This window comes from Agelaius phoeniceus, chromosome 3, assembly GCF_051311805.1.
Source record: "Agelaius phoeniceus isolate bAgePho1 chromosome 3, bAgePho1.hap1, whole genome shotgun sequence".
In the NCBI taxonomy this organism is placed as follows: Eukaryota; Metazoa; Chordata; class Aves; order Passeriformes; family Icteridae; genus Agelaius; species Agelaius phoeniceus.
In genome coordinates this window covers 92664015-92690241 of record NC_135267.1, presented here as the reverse complement: position 1 = coordinate 92690241, position 26227 = coordinate 92664015, and the positions used below count along the sequence as shown (strand labels likewise).

General features: G+C 46.7%; 1 protein-coding gene across 1 annotated transcript in view; it reads left to right on the top strand.

The window, feature by feature from the left end:
* The first annotated feature begins 1370 nt into the window (after positions 1-1370).
* Positions 1371-26227, top strand: part of PKDCC (protein kinase domain containing, cytoplasmic) — a 36704-nt gene continuing 11847 nt past the window's right edge. The window contains exons 1-5 of the mRNA XM_054630054.2: positions 1371-2441; positions 16452-16574; positions 19671-19942; positions 23709-23788; positions 24638-24745. Of these exons, the coding sequence (XP_054486029.1) occupies positions 1791-2441; positions 16452-16574; positions 19671-19942; positions 23709-23788; positions 24638-24745 (1234 nt within the window). The 5' untranslated portion in view covers positions 1371-1790. The remainder of the gene's footprint in view (positions 2442-16451; positions 16575-19670; positions 19943-23708; positions 23789-24637; positions 24746-26227) is intronic.

Below are 26227 nucleotides of genomic sequence, written 5' to 3'. Positions count from 1 at the left end.
CCCCCGAGCCGTGGCCCTCACCCGCGGGCAGGGCAGGTGGCACCGCCCCGGCGGGCGGAGCGAGTACCGCGGGGCAGCGCGCAGCGGGATGCGGCAGCGGCGCGCCCGCGGAGGCTGGGCTGCGCGCCCGGGAGCCTGCTGTCCCTTCGGGGGCAGACAGCCCTCCCTTCCTACAGCTGTTATTTTTATTTTAATTGGTGATTACGCTCCCTCCCGTCACTTTTCCGCCGTGGTTGGTGCCAGGCTGGGGAGTCCCGCGGGGATGGGGCACCCGGTCCGGCAGCAGCCCGAGCCTCTGCCCGCCCCGTGTGCGGGGCCGCGGGTGGGCCGTGCTCCCGGTGCCTGCGGAGGGCTCTCGGGAAGCGGCGACAGAAAGGCTCCGAGGCGGCTGGAGAGGCGGTCGGTCTCCACATCCCCTGCCGAGGCTGCCTCCTCCCGGTCTCGCCGCTGCCTCCGGTCCCCAGGCGCTTCCCCGCGGGTCTGGGCGCCGGCAGCGGACGGGCGGAGTCTGAGGGCTGAGTTACCCCGAGCTCCGTTTTTTGTCAGTGCTGGAGAAAAGGCTGACGATCACTGATCGCTAGTTCCCGGGAACCGCGGCTGCTGTTTTGGTTTTCTTTTTCCATTTTTTTTTTCCCTACGGTCTCTCCGATGTGTATTACCGAAATGTCTCGTCCCTTTCCCTTATTGGAAATGATTTCCCACTTCTATTGTGGTGAACTTTGCCTCGCCTGACTCTTTACAGCTTTTCTCTTGTTGATGGTCTCTCCTTTGTGGAAGTTTCGCGGGCTGATTGTATTTGTTAATTAGTTGCTAACAGCATCGTAATGTGGGCTTGATGGATAACCATGTCATTAGCGCTTACCCCTGCAATTCACATTTCCAACGGGGCATGGGCTACCCCCTGCCGAGCCCGTGATTTGTGGCTGTTCTTTCCCGTGGGTGACACGCAGCCCCATCCCCTCTCCGCTCTCCTCCGGGCGGTGCCTCCAGCCTGCAATTTTCACTCCGAATGACGAACCCGCAGCTCCGGGCTGCAGCCGCCTCCTTTCGCTTTATTTTGGTGCGGAAAAGACATCGAACCCCTCTCCTTTGTGTGGTGGTACGTGGATGCTCGTACAACACACCCCCCAAAGCCCTCGGCTGCCGGGGAGGGGGATAAGGGCATCCCGCCCAAACCGCTGCCGGCGCGACTTTCCCCGGGCTGCGCGGCCACGCGTGGGAAGAGCCACAGGCACAGAGCTCCCTCCGTCCCCGCCCGGCGGCAGCGCCCGGGGCCCGCCCTGCCCGGTAGCGCCCGCCGGGGGGGTCCGCCCGCCCGTCCCGCCCCTCTCCGCGCCTTCCCCGCCGGGGGGCTCGGCCGAGCCTGGGAGATGTAGTCCCGGCTCCCGGGCTCGCCGGCGGCCGGCGGGGCTGCTGCGGGGGACTACGTTTCCCAGGCCCCCCTGCTGCTCGGCCGGGCCGCGGGAAGGGCCGGGCTGTCAATCAGCGCGCGTCGGCGGGGGCAGCGGGACCGGGATCCCCCCGCCCGCCCGCCCCGTGTCCCGCTAATAATAAGTGCTTCAGAGCCTTAAAAGCAGGGAGGCAAGTGTCATGCGGGCGCGTCGTAAGGGGCTGAGCTCCGGCTGAACGCCCGGGGCCGTTTTGCCGCCGGCATAGCCGGGAGAGGGGGGGAAAAAAAGGGGGAGAAAAAAAAGGAGAAAAAAAAAAAAAAAAGCCTCGGAGCTGGTTCCCGGGGAAGGGGCGAGAGGAGAGAAGCCCGAAAGGCTGGACAAGCCGTCAGCGAAGTGGCGATGAGGCGCAGGAAGACGGCGGTGGCGGCCGGCTGCTGCCTCGCCTTCCTGCTGGGCACCCTGCTCAACCTCCTCTTCATTCCCGGCGGCTCCGAGCACCCGCCGCCGCCCCGCGAGGAGCTGCCGCCCCCCTCCCCGCCCGGCGCCCCCCTCTACCCGCCGGAGGAGGAGATCGGCGGCGGCCAGGCCGCCCTGGCGCGGCAGATCCGCGAGCGCTACGAGGAGGTGCTGCGCTACCGGCAGCACCGGGCGGCGGCGGCGGCGGGGCGGCGGCCGCTGCGGCCGCGGGAGCGGCGCCTGATGGACCTGGCGCCGCCGCGCACCTCGGCAGAGCAGCCGGGGCCGCGGGGCCGAGCGGCGGCGGGGCCGTGGGCCGAGCTCTCCCTGGAGCCGCCGCTGCTGGGCTGCCGCGACATCCGCGATGTCAGCGGCGTGCAGTACCTGGGCTCGGGCTACACCAAGGCGGTCTACAAGGCGGTCCTGAACCGCACGCTGGCCGTGGCCCTGAAGGCGGTGGACTTCGGCGGGCACGACATCGCCCACTGCGTGCGGCAGTTCTCCGCCCTGGGGGACTGCTACCGCCTCGCCGCCTACAAGATCGTCAAGGAGATGATCCTGCTGCAGCGGCTGCGCCACGCCAATGTCCTGCAGGTACGCGGGTCCGGCCGCCGAGCCCCGCCGGGGCGGGTGGGTCGCGCTGCTTTTCCCCGGCGCTCTCAGTCCCGCCGCGGGCAACCTGTCGGAGCTGCCGCCGCCACTCCCGGCGTGCGCGGGGAGCCGGCCGGCACCGTGCCGGGGAGCTCCCGAGCGTTCGCACACACACCTCCGTCCCCCGTTCCGTGGGCAGCCGCACCCCCTTCGGCAGGAGCGGCGAGGGTCGCGGTCGCCGGGGCAGATGTCCCTGTCCCCGGCACGGCGGTCCCGTACCTCCCGTCCCCATCGCGTGTCAGCGGGAAGGCGCGTCCATGGGCGCTTTCCGCTGGCAGCGGCGGTGCTCAGCCCCCGGCGACAAGTGAATCGCCCCGGGCCCGGGGCAAGGCCGGGAGCGGTGCGGGATGCGGCGCGTTCCCCCTCCTGCCCGGCATCCCCCCGCGGCGGCCGGCTCTGCGGCTTGCGCTCTGATCCCGCTTCCTCGTAAACAAAACGAATATTGAAGTGAGGAAAGGGGCGAGGGGGAGGCTGAGGAAGGACTCGGAAATCCACAAACACCCCCCGAATGCGGGAAATAAAGGCCGGCTTGAATGCAAGCGCCGCTGGCTCCGGTACCCCCGGAGAGAAGGCAGCGGTGGGATCACCCCAGGCAGGCTCTGCTGGGACTCCCGGCGGGCTCAGCTGGATCCGCGCAGCCCCGGCACACGGGTCAGCCCAGGGGGCTCTCCAGGACAGGCCGGGTGGGAGCCCTGCTGGCCCGTGCGCCGGCACCGCGGCACTTGCCAGAAGGGGCTGCATTGTAGGGCTGTTACACATCAGCATGAATCTCAGCGGGTCCATTTGGATGTAAATGCTGGTATGGAAATTCCTATTGCGTTTCGCATAGCATGAGCGTTGCAGTAGAATAAAAAATGAACGTTAGACCAGACGGTCTCACAGTAGGTGCTTTTTGAACTGAATCGGGTAAAGGAGTTTTGTGTTTCTTCTTCAGCAGCTGCAGCAGGAGTACCAGCTCCCCCACGAGAACTTCAGATCCCAGCGATCAAAGCTCTCGAGTTTCATAAATTGTTCAAAGAAAGGCTAGTCATGATTTATCCACTACAAGAAAATAGATATTAACCAACCTTCCTTCCTTCCTTCCTTCCTTCCTTCCTTCCTTCCTTCCTTCCTTCCTTCCTTCCTTCCTTCCTTCCTTCCTTCCTTCCTTCCTTCCTTCCTTCCTTCCTTCCTTCCTTCCTTCCTTCCTTCCTTCCTTCCTTCCTTCCTTCTATAATGCATAGGGAGAACAGCATCTCACAAACTACAAAACCCTGCACTCCTAGGAAGGATATTAGTTGTTCCTCTTAATCTGTGATGAATTCTTTTTGGAAAAGCCATGCTTCAGTGCAGCCATCAGTATTGGTTGCTCTGAGAGGATTTTGTTTCCCCTCCCAAGACTGGTTTTGTTTTGATTTTTAAATTTTTTTTTTTGTGTAAGCGAGTTGGCCAGTGTGTGTTTTTTAAAGTTGAGTCATTTTGGTAGGCACTAGCATTTCTTTCTCGTTTTACTCATGTGTAGTTTTCTTCTCTGGAAGGATTAATTTGGAGCCATCCTTCTCATGAAAAGGAAGTGGGGTGTGCTGTCTGTCCCCGCAGGTGCGGGCGGGGGGGGTCTCTGGAAGCGCTGCCGAAGTTGCCCGGCGCCCTGCTTCCCCCCACAGCAAACCTTGGAGGAGCCGCAAGAATTACCTTCTCCGGTTCGGGATGATGTGGAGGAGCCACAGTAATTCACTTCTCCGGTCCGGGATGTCAGGTGGACTCCGAACGGGGGAAGTGCAGGCGAGATGCACGGCGTCCCATGGCAGGGGGCCGGGCCAGGAGGAGCTGCAGGATGAGCAGGCACTTCCACCAGCGCCAGGGGAAACACGCCCAGCCGCCGTGCTGGGAAAATGCTTTCATGGGCAAAAATCCCGTCTGTTAGTTAAGGCTTCATATTTACATGCCACCCCATTTAAAAATAGATTACGCTTAAAGCAGAAACATGTTTTCAGATTCGTTCCGATTTTCTCATTTTGTTTCCTTTCGCCTGCCCTCCTGCTGCATCATCCCCCGCGGTGCTGCCAGGCCGGCAGGAGAGGCAGGAGAGCCCCGCAGCCCCGGACGTGCCCCATTTGTCGTTTAATGCCCCGCGTTGTGGGGGCGCACGGGGCCAGGGAGCTGCGGCCTGAGTCAGGGCCAAACGTGCGATAAGGCATTACCTTGAAGGGAGACGGTAAATATCGACCTGACAGGCGCTATTTGGACACTGTCGGGACAGCGCTCCGGGCCAGGAGCAAGTCTCCGGTGTCATGCAGGAGTCGTGGAATCGATGTGGAAAATGGGGCACCAGGGAATAACAACATGAAATATATTGGTTATGCCTCTGTTAAAATTTCACACAGGACAGGATCGGCCGACTTCATGTTTTTTAACTTGTTTTCAGCAATAGCCGGCCCCGGGCTTAGAATTCACTGTCCAGGGTTTGCTGCCGAGGCAGAGGAATCAGTTCAAAAGCCGGCGTCTCCTCCTTTCTCTGGCTTTTGACAGGCGCTTCAGCTCCCATTGGAACAGGAGGACCGCACTGGCTACAGACGCCAAAGGCGCTGTTCCACATCTGGGCCAGCGAGGCCCGGGAGTTTCCCTGCCTTTGCTCCTTACCTCTGTTTTGCTCCTTTTCCCCCCTCCCCGGCGGTTCCCGGCATACCCAAACACGATCCGGCTGCTATAAATAGCAGGAAGGACGTGCCACCCTCCTGTCACCGTGCCGTGCCGTGCCGGGGAGGGCAGGGCTGGCGGCAGCCCCGGCTGGGGCAGCGGGGAGCCGGGAGGGATGGGGCAGGGCGGCGGCGCTCACCGGGGCGCTCCTCGGCGGCCGCCCGGAGCTGGAGGCGAGCGGGAGCTCCTCTTCCTCCGCCTCCCCACGCCGCGGGCGTGGGCGGGAGCGACCCCGGGGAGGCGGCCACGCAGGCGGCCGGCAGCCGCCCTGCCTCCGCTGGAGCCCTCCCGGGTATCCCCGGCCCCGGTCAGGGCCTGGTGGCTGTGAGTGCCTTCATGAGTTTCTTTTGCTGAAAATAAAGTTTCGTGTCGGTTCAGTCCTAGGAAAGGGGGTTTTCCTCTAAATCTCTGGCAGCTGACAGCCTGAAGTGTAGTTTGTAAGATAACAGGCTTGTTCTTTACTGTCTCAGCAGTTCTCATTCTGGCCTGTCTCTTGTCAAAATCAGCTTTTTTTTTTTACTTCTTTTTTTTTTTTTTTTTTTTTTTTTTTTTTGTAGCCATCCTTTTAAAAAGACTTGATTGTTGTACGATATATGATAGAGGGGAAAAGAGCTCTTTCCAGAAAGTACCAGTGCCTTTAGACAACATGCTGACATATCCACCGTACCCTCCGCCCGGGGAAGGAGCCAGATGTGTCAGCTCTGGCAGATGTGGTGAATCAAGTCTAGCAAAAGAAACACGGAAAACTAGCAAGAGGAAGAGTGGTTTCACATTAGGCAATGCTGAGGCGAGAGCAGCTTGCCTTCCTGTTTTTATTTCCATGCTCTGCTCCGTCACTTGCACGGAGGGGCAGCGCTGGGCCGTCGCTCCCCCTTGCCCCCGCCGTCTGGGGCTGCCCGAGGCTCCCTGGGGCGGCAGCCGCTGGGAAGGGCAGGTGCAGGCTGCAGTGGAAATGTATTTGCTTTGGAGCGGCGGAGAGAGGGGTAGTTCATTAAAGTTGATTTTATAATGAAGGGCACTGGGGAAGAGGGGGAACTGGGTCACTGATTTGTTGTAACAGAGGATTTAGCGGCCCGCTAATTGCTTTGCAGTCGCTCTGTCGAATGCAGTGCCCGATCTCTTCCTTTCACTCCGTGCTGCGATTTCTTTTCTTGCAGAGTTCAAATGCTGCTGTCTGAATCCTGGCTTCCTGAGCATTTTAGTGGGGGAGATGATTTAGAGTGCTTTAATTCCTCCCTGCCCATATTTGAGGAAGAAAAGAAAATCAAACCATTTGCAGTTAATTTCAAACAACGAGCATAATTGTAGTGACACAAAGGCAATGTTTGATTTACTGTAATAATGTAATTATAGCCCTGGAATATCAGAATTAAGGGTGGTGCCATTCTTTCTTCGTCTTTGCATTGCTGAAGAGAAGGGAGTGCAGGTCTGAAACTGCAGACGTTTGAAAAGTGCAAGTTTATTTCTGTGACAACTATTTATCAGCACTTTCAGTGTGAGTTTACAATGATTCATTTAAGAAGAAGCTACCACTCTCTTTTTAAAAACACACACAAAAGCTCAGGGATAAGGCTTGGCTTTGTCTGATGCTGGTGGAAGACACTTAGCTACTAACAGCACCAATGGCTTGCTGGCTGCCCAGATGAGGCCAGTTCATTTGGCTTATTTAGCTTTAGTGTGAAGTTAAAGTGTGTAGTTGAAATACTGAGGTGGCATCTGCACTAGAAAAGTCACCATCCAAATATCAAAACAGTTTCTATATGAATTGGGTCAGTTAGCTTTATTGTATTTGTAGATGATTTTTTAAAGATGGTCATGATTTACAGGGAGAATATTTGTCTCTTGCAAAATTAGTTGATTAAAATAGACTGCAAATAATACATCACTTACTGCTGACAAGTAGATTTAAGATGTGCTAGCCGATCGCAATATTTTTAAATACCCATTTTTAAACAGGATTTTCTTTTCTTTACATGTGATAATTAAGAGATTTTTTTACCCTGATGGTTTCCCTATACATATGCATAGCCAACGGGATAGGGCAGTTTTAATTTCAATGCGAGAATTAAAATAATAAAGGTTTGTATACGGTTTGCTTATTCCAGGTGGAAGTAGACAATCTTTCCAAGTGTGAAGAGAGTCAATATACAATTAATTTCTAGTGCAAACTTATTTGCATAGGGATTGTATGGAGTCTTGAAGGTCTGGTCCTTCACCATCCCTCTTGCAGGAATCTACTGTTGTTTTCACAGAAGGCAGGGGGGAAGGGGAGATTGTGCTATTGTGGAAATAGCTACTCAGGGACCTCTTCCCTGTTGTCAGCGGGTGGGCATTGAATGGCTTTTGTGGTGGCAGTAGTGCAGGATTCCCAGCAACCAGTCCTATCCTTGTCTGGCTGGAGTTTGGCCATCAGGACTCTGGGAACTCCTGACCTGAGGAAAGTGCTGCACTCGTTGATAGCAGCTGGTGGGAGTCTATGTGGAGAATTTGTCATTCTTAAGTTTTGGATGGGGCAGCAGAGGTTCCCAGGTCTTGGGGATCAAATCTTTAAAAACCAAGTGCCTAATGAGATTTAACCTTTGAGGCTGGAGCTGGATGGACTCTGACAATGCACCCCAGATACAGGACTGCTGCATGCAGGAAGGTCATGTTAGACTGGGAGTGTTTTTCTAAATTACCTCAGTTGATCTGCTCTTGGGACATATTTCTTAAAGATGGGTGAGGCCACCACGTGGTGCAAGACTAGGCTGATAGGGGCTGTTTAACTGGTGTTGGGATCAGAGGAACCTCAGCTCCCAGACAGATGAGCCTGTCATATCTTGACAGTGGCAGGGGAGCTTGGCATCTCTTGCTGGCCACCTCCTTCCTCTGGAAGTTGCTGCCACCACCACTGCCCGGGGAGCTGTGATGGAGTGGCTCCTTTGCCCCAGTCAATCTATTGCTTGACGTTATTGTAGGTGCACCTTGAAGGAGATGAGGTATTTAGCTCTCTTGGGCACCCTTGGAGACGGTTAGTGGTGGTCGAGGAAGTGTTGGGATGGGCATTCATGTGGTGAGACAAAAAAGCAGGCAGTGCCACCTACTGCTGGCTCGGCAGAGACATCTGCTGCTGCTAACAGATGTCCCCACAGCCCCAAGGAGCCCGGGCTGGAGTGGAGAAGGGCAGGCAGAGCAGACAGATGCGGCTTGGCGAGGAAAGAAGAATTACACAAAGTGCTTCTTTATTGTGAGACTGCTTCCCAAAAGGCCCAGATGTTATCCTGCACTTTTAAGAGTGAAGAAAGGATCTGTTAACAAGAACTCCAGAGCTGCTGGAAGCATAGAGCTGATACAATTGCAACCCCACTCTTAACTGTTCCTGTCCCTGGAAGGCAAGCTGCACATCTTGATGCTGAAGTCACCAAATAGTATTTTTTTTTCCCATTGAATTCCTTGGGATGGCAGAGGGTGTTGAACTTGCAAAGTTGCTGGCAGGAATGACTTTCCATAAGGCACATGTCATCACATAAGTTAGAAGGGCTACACTGTCCCTCCTTTTAAAAGTAGCATTCATAAAACTAATCCCAATCATTTGTTGAATGATTTCTATGGTTGTTTCTCAGTTTTATGTGCCACGTAAATCACTCCAGAAGACTGGTTTGAATTTCTGCCTCCTTTATGGGAGTTGATGACTTGCAACCTCATCCAGTTTCTTTGAGGAGAGCCCAGCACTGCTTCTTCTGCTCAGTGGCTTGGAGAGATCAGTGGTCACCACAGGATGCTGTGGGTATGATCAAGTTCTCCCTTGCTGCTTGCCATTTTTCATGGGAGCAACAATGGATGAACGAGGTCATTCTGGGCTGTCAATATTCTGGCCTGGAATTAGTTATGACCAGGACAGAATTGCAGAGGGAAGCACATGGTTTTGATAACTTATCCTTTCATTCCCCCTGCCCCCCAGTTTAGGATAGCTAGGTAAATCTCTTCTCCCTGGCATCCAGTGATAAGGCACATGGGAATATTTCAAAGCTGCCCTGGAGAAGGTTGAGACCTAACACTCAGGAAGGTGGTCAAACACTGGAACAGGCTTCCTCGAGAGGTGGGCAATGCCCCAAGCCTATGAGTGTTAAGGAAGCATTTGAACAATGCCCTCAATAACATCCTTTAACTTTTAGTCAGCCCTGAAATGCTCAGGAAGTTGGACTACATGATTTCCTGTCCCTTCCAACTGACCAGTGGAAATATCCTATCCAATCCTATCCCCGAATTGGATCATTGTGGCCCTTTTGCACATGCTCTGTCCTCTAGTTGCAGCTATGTTTGGGAAGGGCAGGCAGGGATGTGGTGGTTGGCCAGGGAGGAGGAGAGAACCCCTGGAGGGGGACACCAGGGCTGGCATAGCTCTGCTCCTCTGTCCTTCTGCTCTCTGCATGGACACAGTGTTGGTGGATTCAGGCATCAGCTCAGGCTGTACTTGGAAGTGTTGCAGGCCTGGTTTGTGAAGTGTCTGTGTCAAATATGCAAGCTGGGCTTTTAGAAAGATGTTTTTTATTGATTTTTGTGTCAACACAGTCATCTGATGGTTCAGGTAGATGCCCCATGACATCTAACTTCTGTTGCCATTTTTTCATTTGAGTGATGGCCGTGAAAAACTTGACAAGAACTAGTTCTCACAGGCACTCTGCTAATATTAATATTGACTCTTGACTAATTTTAAAGGACTTGTTATTTTTCATCACACTCAGCTAAACTGCTCAGTTTGGGTAACAGACACCAGACATGGGTATTTTATATTGTTTTAGGCCAAATTTGGAACAAGTTAGTTTGGATAGACTTGCCTTTTTCTTGGACTGTGAAGCTGCAGATAAACTCCAAGCTTATTTTAAAGCTTGCCATGATAAAGTTCAAAATGACTCATACCTAAGAAAGAAAAATTATACAGATGGCTTTATAATAATGAATCCAAGACAAGCATTTCTGAACATGTGATGCACAGAGGTTATTTGACAGTTTTGTAATGCAAAATCATGTCATGACAAAGGGTTAAAGTTGTGGTGCAGTGGAACTGAGTGCCATGGCTGTGAATGGAGGTCAGGGGAGCTTCTGATCTGGCTATTTACAAGATAATGAACTATGCCTCCAGTGATATCAGCCTGTTTCCATTGAAATCATGGTTGTATGAGTGATCCATTTGTCTTCCCTGGAAGGCTTTACAAGAGTAGGCTGCTTGAGTGACTAAATATTTGCAGGGTTGGGCCTTGAGCTTGTGCAGTGCAATGCAAATTCAAAGTGCTGTAAATGTTTTTAGTAGAAGAATTTTCCACTTCAGAGTATAAGGAAAGCAGGGAGAGTAAAAGGGAGATAAAGTTACTAAATCATAAGATTATAGCCAACATAATATGTGTCTGAGCAGCAGGTATGTATGGATATGTATACACACATATACCTCTAAAATATATGGAGATGTCTGTGGACCTTTATGGATATAGCAACAGATATGGGTAAATACACATAGTGCTCTGTTTCTGAGTACTACATTCCAATTTTTCTATTAATAAAAATGTTTAGTAACATGTTTAGTAATAGTGCCAGGAATGAGATTCTTGTACCTTTTAGTTCTCCTGGAGTTTAGTGCTAATCATGATAATACATTTATAAATAAAGCCTAGGCAGAGCTGTGAATTTAGAGTTTAATATTTGAATTACCCACTACTTTCTCTTGGTTCCAAAATCCAGCAGACAAAAATCCCACCTCACAGCTGTCAGGACACAGTTTGGGTCTCACTCTCAAAAGGTTCTGCATGGTGCTGGGGATGTTTTGTGTGAGTCTTTTTCCTGTGAAACTCAGCACTTTGCAGGACTTGATTGCTGGATCTCTATAGGAGAAAATCAATTTACTTGTCAAACACCATCTTATGTACTCTATAGCAGGAAAATGGGCATTGGATTGATCTTTAGTAAATTTAGGCATTGAGTTCCCTGCATTTTCCAGGTTCCCTGCATGTTACAGGTTTGCATGTGCTTTTGGGCTGATTGGCAATATATAAAAATATTTAGTATGTATTTTAAAAAAATATCAAACATTTAAAAATACACATGCAAATATTGCGTGTATACGTTAGATAGAACAGGAATATACATATATGTCATATATACAAAAATATGTGTATATATGTGCTTGTGTGTGTATGTATGTATGTATATCTATAGATGTATGTACCATCAGCAAGGAGGGGAAATTTTAAAAACACAAGTGATTAATAAACCTTAAAGTGACTGAAATGTCTCAAATCATGTATTGGTAAATCATAGCTGTATCAGGCTGTGCTGGGATTTCTGCTCTTGCAGGGATGTACTGTCTGAGTGCTTCAAGGATGAAAAGTGAATCCAAGGACTTCTTGCCTAAAAATATTATATTAACTTAGCAATAAAGTAGCAAGAGCTTCTAAAATATGCTGTCCTGGTTTTGAACCATAGCAGCTTTAGCAAATAGCTCATAGAAAGGCCAGTAGGAGCTTTTTATTTCCCCTGGGCACCAACACACTACAAAATACAATCTCAACACAACCAGTTTTGATTAAGCAACTTTGTCCCCATGTATTTCTGAAAAGAAAGGCTGTGTCAAGTGTTGACTACTGTCACTCTTCGTACATGTGAGATTGTATTTCATGGCACTTTTCTATTGTGGGCAGAAGCTGGGTCCTACTGTAGTCAAAATTAAAAGAGAATAGCAGTCCAAATTGAAAGAGAAGAGAGTTAGGTTTCTGAAATTTACTTCTGGTGCAATGCAGTTGAGCCTGTCACTTATATTACAGCTGGTAGCAGTGTGCTTGAAGTGCACATTCCAGGACTCACAGAAATCTCACGTTCACTAAAGAAAAAAGGGGGAAATTGCCAGTTTTTGTGGTTATAGAGAGAGAAGAATATTCACAACGTGTTGTAATTTTTAGGGAAATTGTATGATGTGTGCGGGGGTGTTTTGCCCTCCAGCAGTCCTGCCTCAGCCTGGCAGCAGAGCTGAGCTGAGCCAGCAGAGCCCCAGCTGGGGAAAGTGGCTGCAGACCTGTTTGGAAAAGGCAGGTCCTACTGTTTGTGACTGAGCAACCTCCACAAAGGAAATGTGACACTTTGGCAATGGTTCTATTTTGACATTTATTTTTTGGAAAGTCCAGCTGGGGTGTCTACACCAATGCAGGAGGGCTCATCGTTCACACAGACTTACCCTGCTGATGACAGCTTAATAAGCTTCTTCTTTTTGTGTTTTTATTCAGTAAGCTTGTTGGCTTTTGTGTAGAGGCTGACCTCTGCTTTTGCCCTCCCCTGCTGCCCTAGCTCCTCTGAAAGGGGCACCTCTGTCCCCATAATTTGTAGTAGAAGGGAATTGTAAAGGGAGGTGAACTGGCTGGCTGTAGGGACACGGGCTCCTACAATGCAATGTAACTTTCACAGGGCTGACCCTGTATGCCCAGTGTACCTAAAAACTGTTGGGAATCAGTGGGGATTTTGGGTGCAGAAAGACTAATGCAGGACTGAGCCTTTACAAACGAGAAAATCCAAACAGTGAGGGAATAATTTGGTAAACAGGGCTACTCGAAAGAAATGAATTACAGCACATGATGTGAGAACAGGTCAACATTTCATATCTGGCATACATTTTTCTAAACAGACAGAAAGGAATCCCAGTATCGTGACTGTTTGCTATTAGATTCTACACAAAAATATATTGGGGTGGCATTTAAATGCAGTGACTCGAGATAGCAAAAAGATGTGGGATTGTATTTCTTTCCATTCATTTAATTGGAACCATACTGAAAAAGCGTATGAAAACCATCACTCTTCAATATGTCTGAAGTGTAGCTTTGTGACGCTGAGAATGATGTCCAACCTAATAGAATTTCAGATAGAGGAGATATTTTGGCTCATCTTTTGCTTCCAGCTATATTCAGTTTCCCCATGTGGTTATTTTTCTTGTTATTGTATGCACCAGCTATCTGCTTCTTACTTCACTGTCTGGGAATACAAACCATTCTGTCTCATTTCTGACCTTAAAATGGATTGGACAAAAACAAAAGGAAGTTAAAAAAATGTTTTGGGTAGTACCCTTGTACTTGTTTCTCGTGTTGTGTAAGTCAGCTTTTTAAATGGAAGGCCTCAGTATTGCTGCCTGGGAATATTTTGCATCTATATATATTCTGTACTTTGTACCATCTGTGTGCTGGGTGGTGGTTCATCAGGAAGGGATGAATGTAACCATTTCAGATGCTTAACTGGCTGTTGGGACTTGCCCAGTTTGTAATCATGGTAATTGCCCATACAAATATGGCCATGTAATTACATGTGCATTTTTGCATTTAGTTTCAGGAGTTCATTTGGAAAAGTATAAATGCGGCCCAATAAATCCTTCCTATCTCAGACTTCTGTGCTTTTATAACTCTATATAATTATGTAGTAACACTGTATCTGGAGAGGTTTCATTTAAGTGAAATCAATAAAGAGCTCAGGTTAGTTTATAGATACAGTCAGATACTTGGGCAGTGAAGACTTTTGCCAAGGTACAAACTGGACACTAAAATGAAATAATTGTGGGCAAAATTCCAGCTGAGAGCAAATCTAACTTGTTATTACTATTGACATTCATGGATATAATAGACAAAAATAGGCACTGTAATGAATTTCTACTCCTGTGATCATATGCACATAAATAGATAGCGAGACTCATTTTTCAATATTTTTAGTGTAAATATATATGTGCATTATGTTTGTATAATCAAAAGGAATGGATAATGGTTGTTTGTCTTCAGTGTTTCTATTCCCAGAGTTGTTTTCACAAATATTGACAATGTCTGATGGAGACTGATACCTTTTTTGTATTCAGTGTTACCGTGAACAAACAGTTACTGCAATACTGTCATTTCCCAGTCTGGATTGCTTGCTAATTTCCCTTATGGCTTTTTTCCCAGTGGATAGTATTACTGTGCTAAAGACAAGAACTGAATTCTGCAGATGATACAGAAACAGATGCTAGATTTTGACACTCAGAAGTGAGGGTTTTCAAATTTGCCAAGCTTCAGCCGATCTCCTTAGTGTGCCCACACACAGGAGGGGTGGGAAGAAGCTGGTAAGGACTGCAGAATCCAACCTTCCCTGAGAAAATAATATAGTAAATATTTTCATTTAAATCAGCTTTTGGTTTGCTTAAACAGTTGTGCTGGTGTGATCCTCTAAGATTTAAGTCCTGGCAATAAACTGCACAAAAGTGGTGCCACGGATGGTAAGGAACAAGCCCAAGTGTGGTCTGAGTGGCTCTAGATGGAGAAATTATTGCTGTTAGTATCTTTGTCATGGTTGTGGCAGTAAAGACAAATGTCCGTTTTCCTACTTCAAATGTTCATGTTGGCATCTATCACAAATCCTCTTTTTGGCTTGTTTTAAAATAAAATCTTTTAGCTCTTTTTTTTTGTTTAGGTTAATGTCCGTGTTTAAGCAGCTGTTTTGAAATACAGTGCCATTTTTACACCAAAAAGAAAAATTGTTTACTTCTTTTACATTTTTTGGCACCCTTTTTTCCTTTAAATGTAGACAGCTACAGTCAAAACTAGCAGCATGGCTCATAACAAATCCCATATTTGCTGACTTTAGCCTGGTCTTTGCTTTTCTGCCTGGGGAGGTCACAAGCTCTAAGAATGTGCTGGGTGCTGGAATCTGCTCGCAGGGGCTGCATGCAGCCTCAGCCGCTCCCTCCAGCCATGGCACTCTGCTTTGAGATCCCAAATTTTATGATTTGGGATTAGTCCCTGTCCTGACTGCCCGAGCCTGGCTTCCTCTGCAGTGCCCTCAGCACTGAGGAACCCCCTGTCATCTTCCCTGAGCTTTTTGAAACTCAGAAGTTTGAAAAATCAAATTTCTCAAGGCAAGGCAGCAGAGGAGTAGCAACAGGGCATTTTTTTCAATGCTGCATTTTCACATCAAACCTTTTACTGTATGTTTTATTTGACTGGGGGCAGAGATTACATTTAATTTTATTTCATGTGCATGCTGTTCTGGCTGGAAAGTTGTGATCAGATCCTTATCTGGCTCATTTAATATCTTCTCTGCCAGGGCTTGGCAGGGAGTTCATAAAAGCCTGTCCCTCAGCCTGTCAGACATTGTCCCGCTCCATATAAAGCAAGACAGTCTCTCCTCCACAGTCTTTAAATAATCTTCTAGTGTGATTATTTGTGCAAGTGGAAATCATTCAAAAATCTTTGGAAAGCAAATAAAAGAAGAAGCTGGAGTATGGCTGAAATTGCCATTTAAATGCTTTTAAATTGTAGAAGCCAGTGGCAGATGGTATTTTGGAGTATTTGCCCTGCTTTAATGATACTGTACACAGAAATTCGTCAGGTATAGCGAGAGGCAATTTCTGGCTGGTAAAAGATAAATGTTGGCTTTTCAGATGCTTTTCAAGGTGCTGTGTCATTGAAATACACATTGCCACTCAGGGCATAAACAGTAAAATGTAAATTCAACTATTTTGCAGTATTTTTTAAGCATAAAGTCAGTATTATTTAGTCAGGTATTGTGTAGGTTAAATTACCTTTCCTCAGATAGTTTTGTTTTTCTGAATTCAGAGAAATGTTAAATTATTATTATTATTATTATTATTATTAGTCATATATTTGTCATGGGTTGACCCTATCTGGATGCAAGACATTCTCTCACTCCCCTCCTCAGCTGGAGAGGGGAGAGAATATATTGTAAAAGGCTCGTGGATTGAGTTAAGGAGAGGGAGAAATCATTCAGTAATAAATGTCATGGGTGAAATACTTGACTTGGGAAAAAAATTAATTTAGCTTATCAAATCGTAGTAGGGTAATAAAAGATAGAACCAAATCTTAAAAACAAGTTCTACCCACTCCTCCCTTCTTCCTGGGCTCTGCTTCCCTCCTGATTTCCCTGCCTCCTTTCCTGAGCAGTGCAGGGGAGTGGGAATGAGGGCTGTGGTCAGTTAACCATAGGCTGTTTCTGTGGCTCTTTGCTCCTCAGGAGAATACTCCTGAGAGTCTTCCCCTGCTCCAGCGTGGGGTCCCTCCCACAGGGGACAATTCTCCATGAGCACCTCTGGTGCTGAGACCTTCCCACGGGTTGCAGTTCTTCATAAGCTGGTCCAGAGTGGGCTGGATGTAGCCCACTGGATGTAGTCCTTCAGCCTGTGCTCCCTGCAGGGTGACAAATCCTGCCAGAAGCACTGCTCATAGCCTCCTCTGGGAATCCTCCTGCCAAGGTGCACTGCACTTATGTTGGTTGTGTTGTTTTCAGCTCTATGGCTATTGCTACCAAGACAGCAATGACATCCCAGACACACTGACCACCATCACTGAACTGGGCTCGCCTTTGGAGATGATTCAGCTTTTACAGACTTCCTGGGAAGACAGATTTCGGGTGAGTAGCAGCTGTTTATAAATAAGTAAAATAAATAATAAATAATAGATAAATAAATAATATTATTAAGCAGGGGTTGTGTACTCTTCAGCACAATTCACATTTATTAAATGTTTGTTTTGCATATGATTACATCTTGGTTTAGAAGCAGTATTCAGCACTCCCCTTCTGTAGTTTTTAAGACACTGTGTTATTTTGTCTATCAGTGTTATCTAATTGTAACCAGTTATATGGTTTTTACATGATATCTCAAAACATTTCTTACTTGTTAAAGCTTGGGGCCCAGGAGTTTTGGCATTGTGCTCTACAACCGGGATTTAAACAATAGAAGGATGTTACATTTCTCTCCTGATCCTTATCATAGGTTTGTTTTATAATTGTTTTCTACTGCTTCCCGCTCTGTTCATTTTTGTCCTGGGGGAAGAGTGAAATAAATGTACACAAATCTCAAACCCAGTTTGTCCAGCACACTGGCAATTTACCAGGAGCACGAAGGTCACACTTAATTTGTCCAAAATGAAGCCAGACTGCAGCAATGCTTTGATCAAGACAGCTGTCTGGCTTGGTGTGTGTGGGGATGTGTCGTTGTCTGAGGTTCACTCCCTAGGACGTTGAAAGGCAGCAGAGTCTCCATCTGACACACTTTGGATTGCTTGGTTACGTCTGTGCCAGAAAATTAAAAGTGCGCCTGAGTGAGCTCCGGGTGGAAAGAGCAAGGTGCAGCCCACGGCTGTGCTGTTGCATTCCTGCCCTCTCTGAAGGCTGTGAGCAGGATTGGAACCTGCTGGAAATGGTCCCTGGGCCACCACTGCCGTCTGGATCCTGCCTGGGGACAGTGCAGGAGAACAGCCTCAGTGCTGGTCAGACCTGGCCAGAGACCATGCTAGCCAGTGTGCATGGGGGATTAAGTTTCTGTGCCCAGGAATGTTCCCTGGCAGAGTTTATTTTACTCATACAGCTGGAGCAATTTGTGTTGCCTGCACTAAGTTGCAGCTCCCTTTTCCTGAGAGAATCGTGGTCTTGATAAGCAGCAGAGGTACTCAGCAGGATTCCCAAAACACAGGACCACCTGCCTTTAGCTCATCTCATCCAGGGAATGCAAATAATGGACTGTGATAGCAATATGTACAAAATAAATGACCAAGAGATTATGGGTTATAAAAAGAGAAGTTTCTTTCCAGTGTGGATATTTCTGAGTGAGCAGTTGCAAAGGAAGATAAAGGAGAATTAGATGAAAACCTTCACAGAAGTAGAATTACAGGTGTAACATTCCTGTGGCCACTGTAACAGAGGTAGAATTACAGGTGAAACATTCCTGTGGCCACTGTAATGAAGTCCTAAATAATGTCATGCTCATTCCTTTGTCTAGGATGCAACTAATACAGAAAGGAAGGAAATAAAATTGTCTTCTTGATATGTGAGACCTGTTTGTGGTCCAGTTCTGAAAATGATGGCATAAATCCATGAGGTCATTCCTACAATTGACAATTTCCTTGTGTGGATGGACTGAGCAGTAAGCTGAGTAATCCATAGGTGTGTGACACAGAGCAAAGCCTTCACCTGTGTGCTGAAAGCTTGTTGTAAGGGGGCATTTGCAGTCCCAGCCTGCAGCAGGTATGCACAGCAGATCCTCTTGGGGTTGGGCACAGAGGTTGCTGGTGCAGGAACAGGGGGCTTTTTGGCATTTGAGAAATGGCAATAATTTTGGGTGACAACCTGTGGGTTTGCTCAAGCTAAATTCTGGGTTTGTTAGCATTTGAAGATACCTATATTATAGGTTAGCTTGGGCTGGATGGGCTTTTTCTCTACAGTGTATTGCAGGATAACACAGACATGAGTTCTGTGTCCTTCCAAGGGGAGGTAAAGGGTGGTCAAGTTTAGCATCCCATAACCTCACTTGTATGCACCTACAAGCACCTCCATATGAACTATGGTATCCTGCAAGTAGGAGAAAAATGTTCTTGTCTGGTCAGGAGAAGGATTAGGTAGAAGACTGAGATGGTTCTAATGTCCCACAGGGGAAGGGTCTGAGGGATAACTTCAGCTGTGCTCAGCTTTCTTACCAAGGATGTATGGAAGTGCACCCTTGAGTGTAATGTTTAAGCCCCTAGACTGAATTTGGGTTTGGCTACTTCAATGCACATGCCCTTAACATTGTCCTTTAATAGAAAACAAAGATTATATATAGAAAGTAAAAAGCCTGCTAAACTGAATACGACCTGTTATTTATTCAATACATAAAGTAAAAATTCCAGTATTTAACTGTGTTCATGTTACTGCTACCTTTGGATTAATAGGTTACATAGTGGACTTTAAAGGAATGCATGAATTGAACACAGGACTTTGGTAAGGGGGCTGAATTCGATGTTCATCAGGGCTGCTGCTTAGTAAGAGTTACTCAAGTTTCTAATCTGTAGTGGAAAAGTGAAACATCAACACAGAACTCCCACCTCAGCCTTAAAGTGGTGCAAGAGGGTCCACCACAGCAGACCCATCAAGGCAGACAGACATCCACTTACCCTGAGGCATGGTGCAGGATTACACTGGACCAGTGGAGCTCCTCTTCCTAGGAATTTGCTTCCTTCTCCCCTGGAAAAAGGAAAAAATCAGAGGAAGCAGTGGAAAAAAATTATAAAAACAGTCAAGAGGCAGGATCAGTACAGAGGCAATACAGACACTGTCTGCAGTTGGAGCTCCAGGCATGGGTGCAGAGCAATCCAGGCAAAATTTCCAGACCTGGAGTTTATAAAAGAGCAGGATCAGACTCTGTGGTCAACGCCTGTGCATAAAGTGTTATTAAAAGTTAATGCTTTTATTTCTGTTAAAAGTAAGAATAGCAACAATGAACTCTGCTTCAAGAATAGTGTGGGAAAGCACTTGTAAAGAAGCTTATTTTTGTTTCAAGTCTCTCAGGGTTTTACAATCAGCTATGCTAATCCTGTGAAAAATACCTTGGTTGCAACATTTGGTTTTGAGGGTAAGTTATAATGCTTATATTAAGTCATAAATTTATGAGCATATCTTCAGCTAAAGTGGTTTTGTTGTATACTTTGCACTGAGAAAACAATGTGAGGTACCCATGTTTTTGTGTTTCAGATCTGTCTCAGCTTAGTTCGGCTTCTGCATTACTTGGCTCACTCTCCGCTTGGCTCGGTGACATTACTGGATTTTCGCCCTCGGCAGTTTGTGATCGTGGATGGGGAGCTGAAGGTGACAGATCTGGATGATGCCAGTGTTGAGGAGAGCTCTTGCACCAGTAACAGTGACTGCTTCATGGAATTCCCTGCAAGAAACTTCACCCTACCCTGCTCGGTTGAGGGACGGTGTCAGAGCATGAATGAAAAGAGGAATCTCTACAATGCCTACAGGTCTGTGCTCAGATAGAGCCGTGTAGAGTTAAGGGTGGGCCTAGAGCATCCTTTACAGTTATTCACATCAATGAGCACATACTATCTCAGAACCAATGCCCAGGAGTGAGTGAAGCCATGAATAATTGTTTCATTTGTGAAAATACATGGCATTTATAATGTTTGAAATATTTTGCATACTCTGAGTGTGAGTCACCACTCAGTCTAATTCTGTGTTGGTTGAAGCCCACTGAATTCTTCTCAAGCAGAGATTTTCATAGGAGTGAAGCATAAGCACTTTTGGAGCTTGGGGCCCACAAGCTCTGTGGTGCGACAATTGCAGCAGCTCTTTGGTGTGAGTTAAGAGGGGTCATCACATGTTTTGCACCACCAGCTGAGCGAAGGGCTGGCTTCAGAGGGAGACTTAGAGCTCAGTTCACATCCTGCCCTCTGGCTCAGTGCTCCTTGCCTTGCTGGAGCCTGCTGTGGTAGGGTGATAACAGCCCCAGTGCGCCCCTGGAGCTGCTGGGACCACCCTCAGCTGCTGACATTCTGTGTCTAAGCCCAAGCCTCTTAAAGCAAGGGTGGTCTTTTCACCCTTCCCTCCCAGTCCCAGGTCTGTGTGAGCAGGTGCTGTGGGACTGATTCCTAGTGCTGTGCCTGCAGCAGGGGACATGTGAGCAGTGGGCCATGCTGGACCAGTTGGCCAGCTGAAGGAAGTGTTCAGCTATTGCAAATCTTCCAAATTTGATTCTAAAGCTGTGTCCAGATTTACAGCTGGGTCCTTCTGGGCCATGGCTTTGTGTTTGTGGTCTTGGCTCTCCCCCATCAACCATCACACCCCCAAAGGGATGTGATGCTGTGGGATGCTGGGGGAGCCATGTCACTGCTTTCCAGGGAGCCAGTAGTGGATGCTCAGTGCCATGCTCATCCTGCCATTGCTGCTCCGTCTGACGGGTGCTGCTGGGACGGGCGGCCGCCCTGGCTGATCCAGATGGGAGGATGGAGATCTCAGAGCAGCGCCATAATGGTGTGCTAATTTCTTAGGCTTCCCTTTCAAGTGCCATGCCATTCACTGCCTTCCAGACCACAGTGAGGAGAGGCTGCTCCAAAGAGAGCCTTCTGCTTTGGTTGCAGGGTGCTCACCAGCATGTGTGTCGCATTAGCTGACCACACTGAAATGGGCTGCACCACATGACAGCCATCTGCAGTTGTGCAGCACAGTATTTAGTGTGTCCTGCAAGATTTTCCATTTTCATTTGCTTGGCTTAAAGATCTTGCTTAGCTTGCTAGCTTTTGGTGAAGACTGTTTTACTGTTTCTGGGTAAGAAGCCTTTAATAGGCACCATCCATTTCAGTTGTAAGTGGGGACATGTCTGTGGTGTGGTGGGCTTGTGGCAGGTTGCTGGTCACATTGAAGGAAGTGGTCTTTTTCTAATACAGTTTTTAGTATTGCCTTTGAACTGCTCTCAAGTGTGTATTTCATGCACAGTGCCCCAGTGTTCTCAGCCCCTGCTTTGCCTTAATTCCGTAGAGACACGGAGTTTTGTTGAATGGTGGATTCACGGTGTGGGAGGCTGTGACCACCCATGCTAAGGAGTTACATCAAGCCCTATGCACTTGTCTCAGAAGGTGAAATCCTCACTTCATTAGGGATAGTCTGCTAAATTTGTTATTTTCATAGGTGCACTCTGTTGCTGTAGGCTTGGAGGTTGCCCTCTGAAGCTGTTAGATAGAAGTCAAAAGCAGCAATATGTCAAACAATGCATAAACCCCTTGTAATTTTAAAACACAGCACACCCTAACCTTGAGAGCATATTTAAGCCTATCTTACTGGTTTCTTCATGAGGTAAATAATTAAAGGAGAGAAAACATTTAGGAGAAACCTCTACAGGAACTGGTCTGTTTTGACTTTCAGATGGTTACCTCCTGTCACAAATGTGTCTCACTGTGTTTTCCTCCAAGTGTTTGGGGGAACGGTTTTCAAAGCACTAGACAGTTTTGAAAGTAAACAAAATTAATATTTTGAACTATTAACCAATGGCTGACTTGAATTCTCCATCACTGAGAATTCTTAAATTAGTATCAGATAGTTCTCAAAAAGAAACAATTTGTAGGAACCAATGTAAAAGGATCTGACAGTCTGTGTTATACAGATCACAGGGGATACCACTGGCCCTGGAATCGATGAATAACAAATGTTCTTGCAATTAAGTTGTGCAGACTGCAGTGTCTGTACATGTCAGGATTTCACATGTGGGTGTTTGCAGCAGAGCAAACTGCATGCTTCTGTGGCCCTGTAGCTACAGAAAAACAATAACCTCCGTGACTTGCTTCCAGCCAGCATTGAGCAAACTTAGAGACAGCTACTGAATTTTTGCAAAGAACTATTCACAATCAGTTGGACTCTGCTTTAGGGATAATCTCTAAGCAAAAACAATGAGCTCAAGTTTACCAGACAAATTATTTGTTACAAATGTTGTGCTGCTCTTCAGATTTCTGTGTGCATTTACATTGGTTGTTTCATACTCATCATTGGGAAAATCTACCAGTGGATTATCCGACTTGGGAAAACCATAAACATTATTTTTGTTTGGCATGGAAAAGGGAGTTACATTCTCAGAGCAATGTTCGTTCTATAAATAGTGTCAGCTCAATAATACCTGCCTCTGTGATCAATTTTTATTTTCTAATTTGTGTTTATGTAAAGCATCTGCTGGTCTCCCTCATGAGCATGAGTCCCTGGGGTTTTCCATTTGACAATGTGGTCTCTGTATATTAAAAATTGTTTACTTTGCTTTGCAAGTTAGAGGTGAAGCAGGGCAATTTCCCAGTTGTGTTCCTGTTCTTTTAATTAGCTAATATTTATGTCCTGTTGTTCTGTTTGAATTGCCAGATCCTGACCTGTCCATCTCCATCTTAGGTTTCTGTGACCCTGAGTTAGTTGCAATAGGTAGTAGTATTGGCAGAGCAGTAGAACTCTGAAGGAGGAATATAAAAATTAAATGTACTTCAAGGGATGGTAATGGCATGTTGTTTTTCATTTGTAATAAAAATCATTAAAATCGAGTTTGGAATCTCCTTCTGTGTAGATATTTAAAAGCCATGAGGACACAATTCTAAGTGTTCTAGGGAGCCCTGCTTGAGCAGGGAGGCTGGACTAGCTGACCTCCGGTGGTGCTTTCCAGCCTCTCCCATTCTGTGATTCTACCTCCATCAGTGAATACCTACATGAATGTACCTTGATTATAGATAAATGATAGGAACAGAGAGGACATTCTGTATTCCAGCAGCATTAAAACAATAGAAGGTGGCTTTCTCCTGGCACTCAATTTGAAAGTCTAAGAAAACTGTAGTAAAGAAAATAGTAATTTCATTTATTAGAAATGAACAGAAATCTAATTTATGCACTTTCAAGGTCTGAAAAAAAAACAAGCCCAAGATTTACGGGGTTGATGGCATCCTTTTAGTTTGTTGAAGTACAGACAGCTTTGAAAATAGTCACAATCCATGGGGCTTCACAGCAAATTGCTGTATTAATGGAACATTTACACATAGGTACAAGGCAGCCTTGTATGTAGCAGCGTGGTCTAGGTGTGCCAGACAGCTGTGTGTGAATAGTCTCAGCTATGTATTTATTTGAGTATAGAATACCATTATATTTCCTGAATAGGTCAGTAGCATATAAGCAATAGGAATTTTATTCCTGATGATATTCAGGAGTTACCAGATGTTTGTAAACTTGTAAAGAAGAAAAAAGTCAATATTGGTTACTTTTCTATTGCAGGTTTTTTTTTACCTATCTTCTTCCACACAGTGCTCCGTCCGCACTGAGACCATTGCTGGATAAGATAGTCAATGCAACAGGTAATCACAATAAACATAGCGATGCCAAGTAATTGCTTTTTTAGTGTAACTATTATGGTTGGGAGGGGAGGATGCTGCTTTTGTGCTCACTGCAATAGAATTAGATTGTTTTTCTATCCAGGATGAAATCGCTCCCATACCAAGAAGGCAAGAATGGGCCCATACATCAGAGAAATCCCATTCTTACATTTTATCTAGGCTTCACAGAGATATTTGTTTCATCCTGACACCCCAGGGTGAATTGCATCAGAATGCAATTCCTTGTGGGGTCCGGAAAAACTTCTGTCCCAGAAAGGGAAATTTTAATGATAAAACCCAGGATACTTTCTCATTGTCAATGATGTCAGTGGTGTTTTATACCTCAGAAGCCAGAGGCACAAATGGCATTTCCATAGATCTTCACTACCAAAGTAGTGGCTTTGAGACAAGAGTAGTTGCCTGTGACACTGATTTGAGGGTTTTTCAGTGCCTTGCTCCAGTGTGCATCTGAAGGGAAAATAAATGCTGCTGGGCTATAGCTAATGAGCAAGCAAAGCTTTGCAGTTCCCTGTATTGGCTGATGTTGATCCCTTATGGGGAGTTCTCATCAGTGTTTTGTGCCTGCAGGCCTGGGGCTACCAGCTGGATGAGCAAGCCTCTGGAATGCCTGGGTCATGTCAGGCGTGAGACTTGTAGGAACTTGTAGGAACTTGTAGGAACTCAGGGATTTCCTGCCCACGTCACCACCCTGCCATGGAGCAGGGCACCACGGGACTCCCAGGCTTAGGGCTTCATTCAAATAAAACCTTGTTTCGTCCTGTGCAGGATGCTCCTCATCTAAGTAATTTTTTTCCTCTGCTTTTTTTAAAGGAGAACTTCACTGGGGCATAGATGAGACAGCTGCTCAGCTGGAGAGAGTTTTGAATCTGTATAAGAGTGGGGAGTACCTGCAGAACACAACCCGTGTCCCAAAAGCTGGTAAAGTCATCTTCCTTGAAACTTAAAATCTGAGATTTTGTCATTGTTGTGGGGTGTGCAAGGGCTAATGTGCAGAAAGCAAAGCTCGGTGGTCCTTGAAATCATGCATTGATAATATTTTATCTGCTTTTTGCTTCCTGGGAGCCTCCTGTAACTCTTCTCACTCTGTGATGTAGCTGGACATCCATAAATGTGAGCAGGTTGTAATGGGAATAAGGAAATCCAAAGGGAGTTCTCCATGACAGATTTATGGAAAATGTGTTTCACCACATCCACACACTGCTGTTGTAGTACCAAAACCTGCCTGAATATATATTGGGGAGAATCCAGTCATGAGGCTGTAACCCCCCATGGGCTTCCTGGGACTTAAAATGAATTTTTTGTAACATAAATGTTTATTGATTGGACGACTAAGAGGAAGTAAATTTTTACTTTCTTTGCAAGGGAAAAATAGTGTGTCCCTCATCTTCTGCTAGCAATAGAATGAAAAAATAGAACAGGATGAGAACAAGGCTGAATAACAGTATCTTTTTCATAACATGTCTGTATGCTATTCAGGCTGTGGTACAAAGTGGTGCATGTTCTTCCTAGAAGGATAGCTGTGGAATTGTACATGTCAAAGAATATTATGTGTGCTGGAAATGACTGTTAAGCCCAACAATTGTAAAAGCTGTTTTGCAAATTATTTTTGTGTACGTACAATGTTCATGTCAAACTGTCAACATAATTGACTGCAAGTTGATAGGAAAATTATGGCTTTGCTGCAAAAGCTCAGTAAAGAGGGAAATATGGGTTCTCAATGAAGATGAATGCTGGCACAGGGGGTTTGAAAAGTTCAGTGAAGCATTTGCTCAGTGAAAGAGACACAGGAGCCAAATTCATTCTGGTTGTGGCTCTGTTAACCTCAAAGGGCCATGATACCAAGGATGAATTTGACCCACTTATCAGAATAATTCAATATTTATTTTGTTGTAAAATTGGCAGGAAAATTGTTGCAGGTGTTCATTTAACTTTCTAATTTTCAGCTTTTCATCACATCTGTGCTGAGTGATACCTGTCAACACAGCAAAATTATTTTCAGCAGTACAATCAATAGTACAAACATGTCCTTTGTTGAAGAAGTGCCAGGAGAGCTGAAGTTGTTCTATGATGCTGGTTGATTCCAGGTTTCACTGCTGTATCAGGATGAGGTGAAGGTTTTGAATTTTAGAGATCTGTCATGTTTATAAAGACTCACAAGGAGAGAAGCTTTGGACAGCAGTAGTCAGTGTATCAGTGCAGGTTTCCACGGATACGAAGCAGAGCTCTGTGTATATTTAGCTACTGTAATAATTACACATTTTTGTGTTAATTTAATTCTGTAGAGTCCTTGATAATGTAACACAGAATCCACTGCCCCCATGTTCATGGTTGGTAATGCCCTGCTCTGCAAGGGGCCTGTTTTATTTGCAGGACACTGCTAATGGACTTAGGCACTTCACA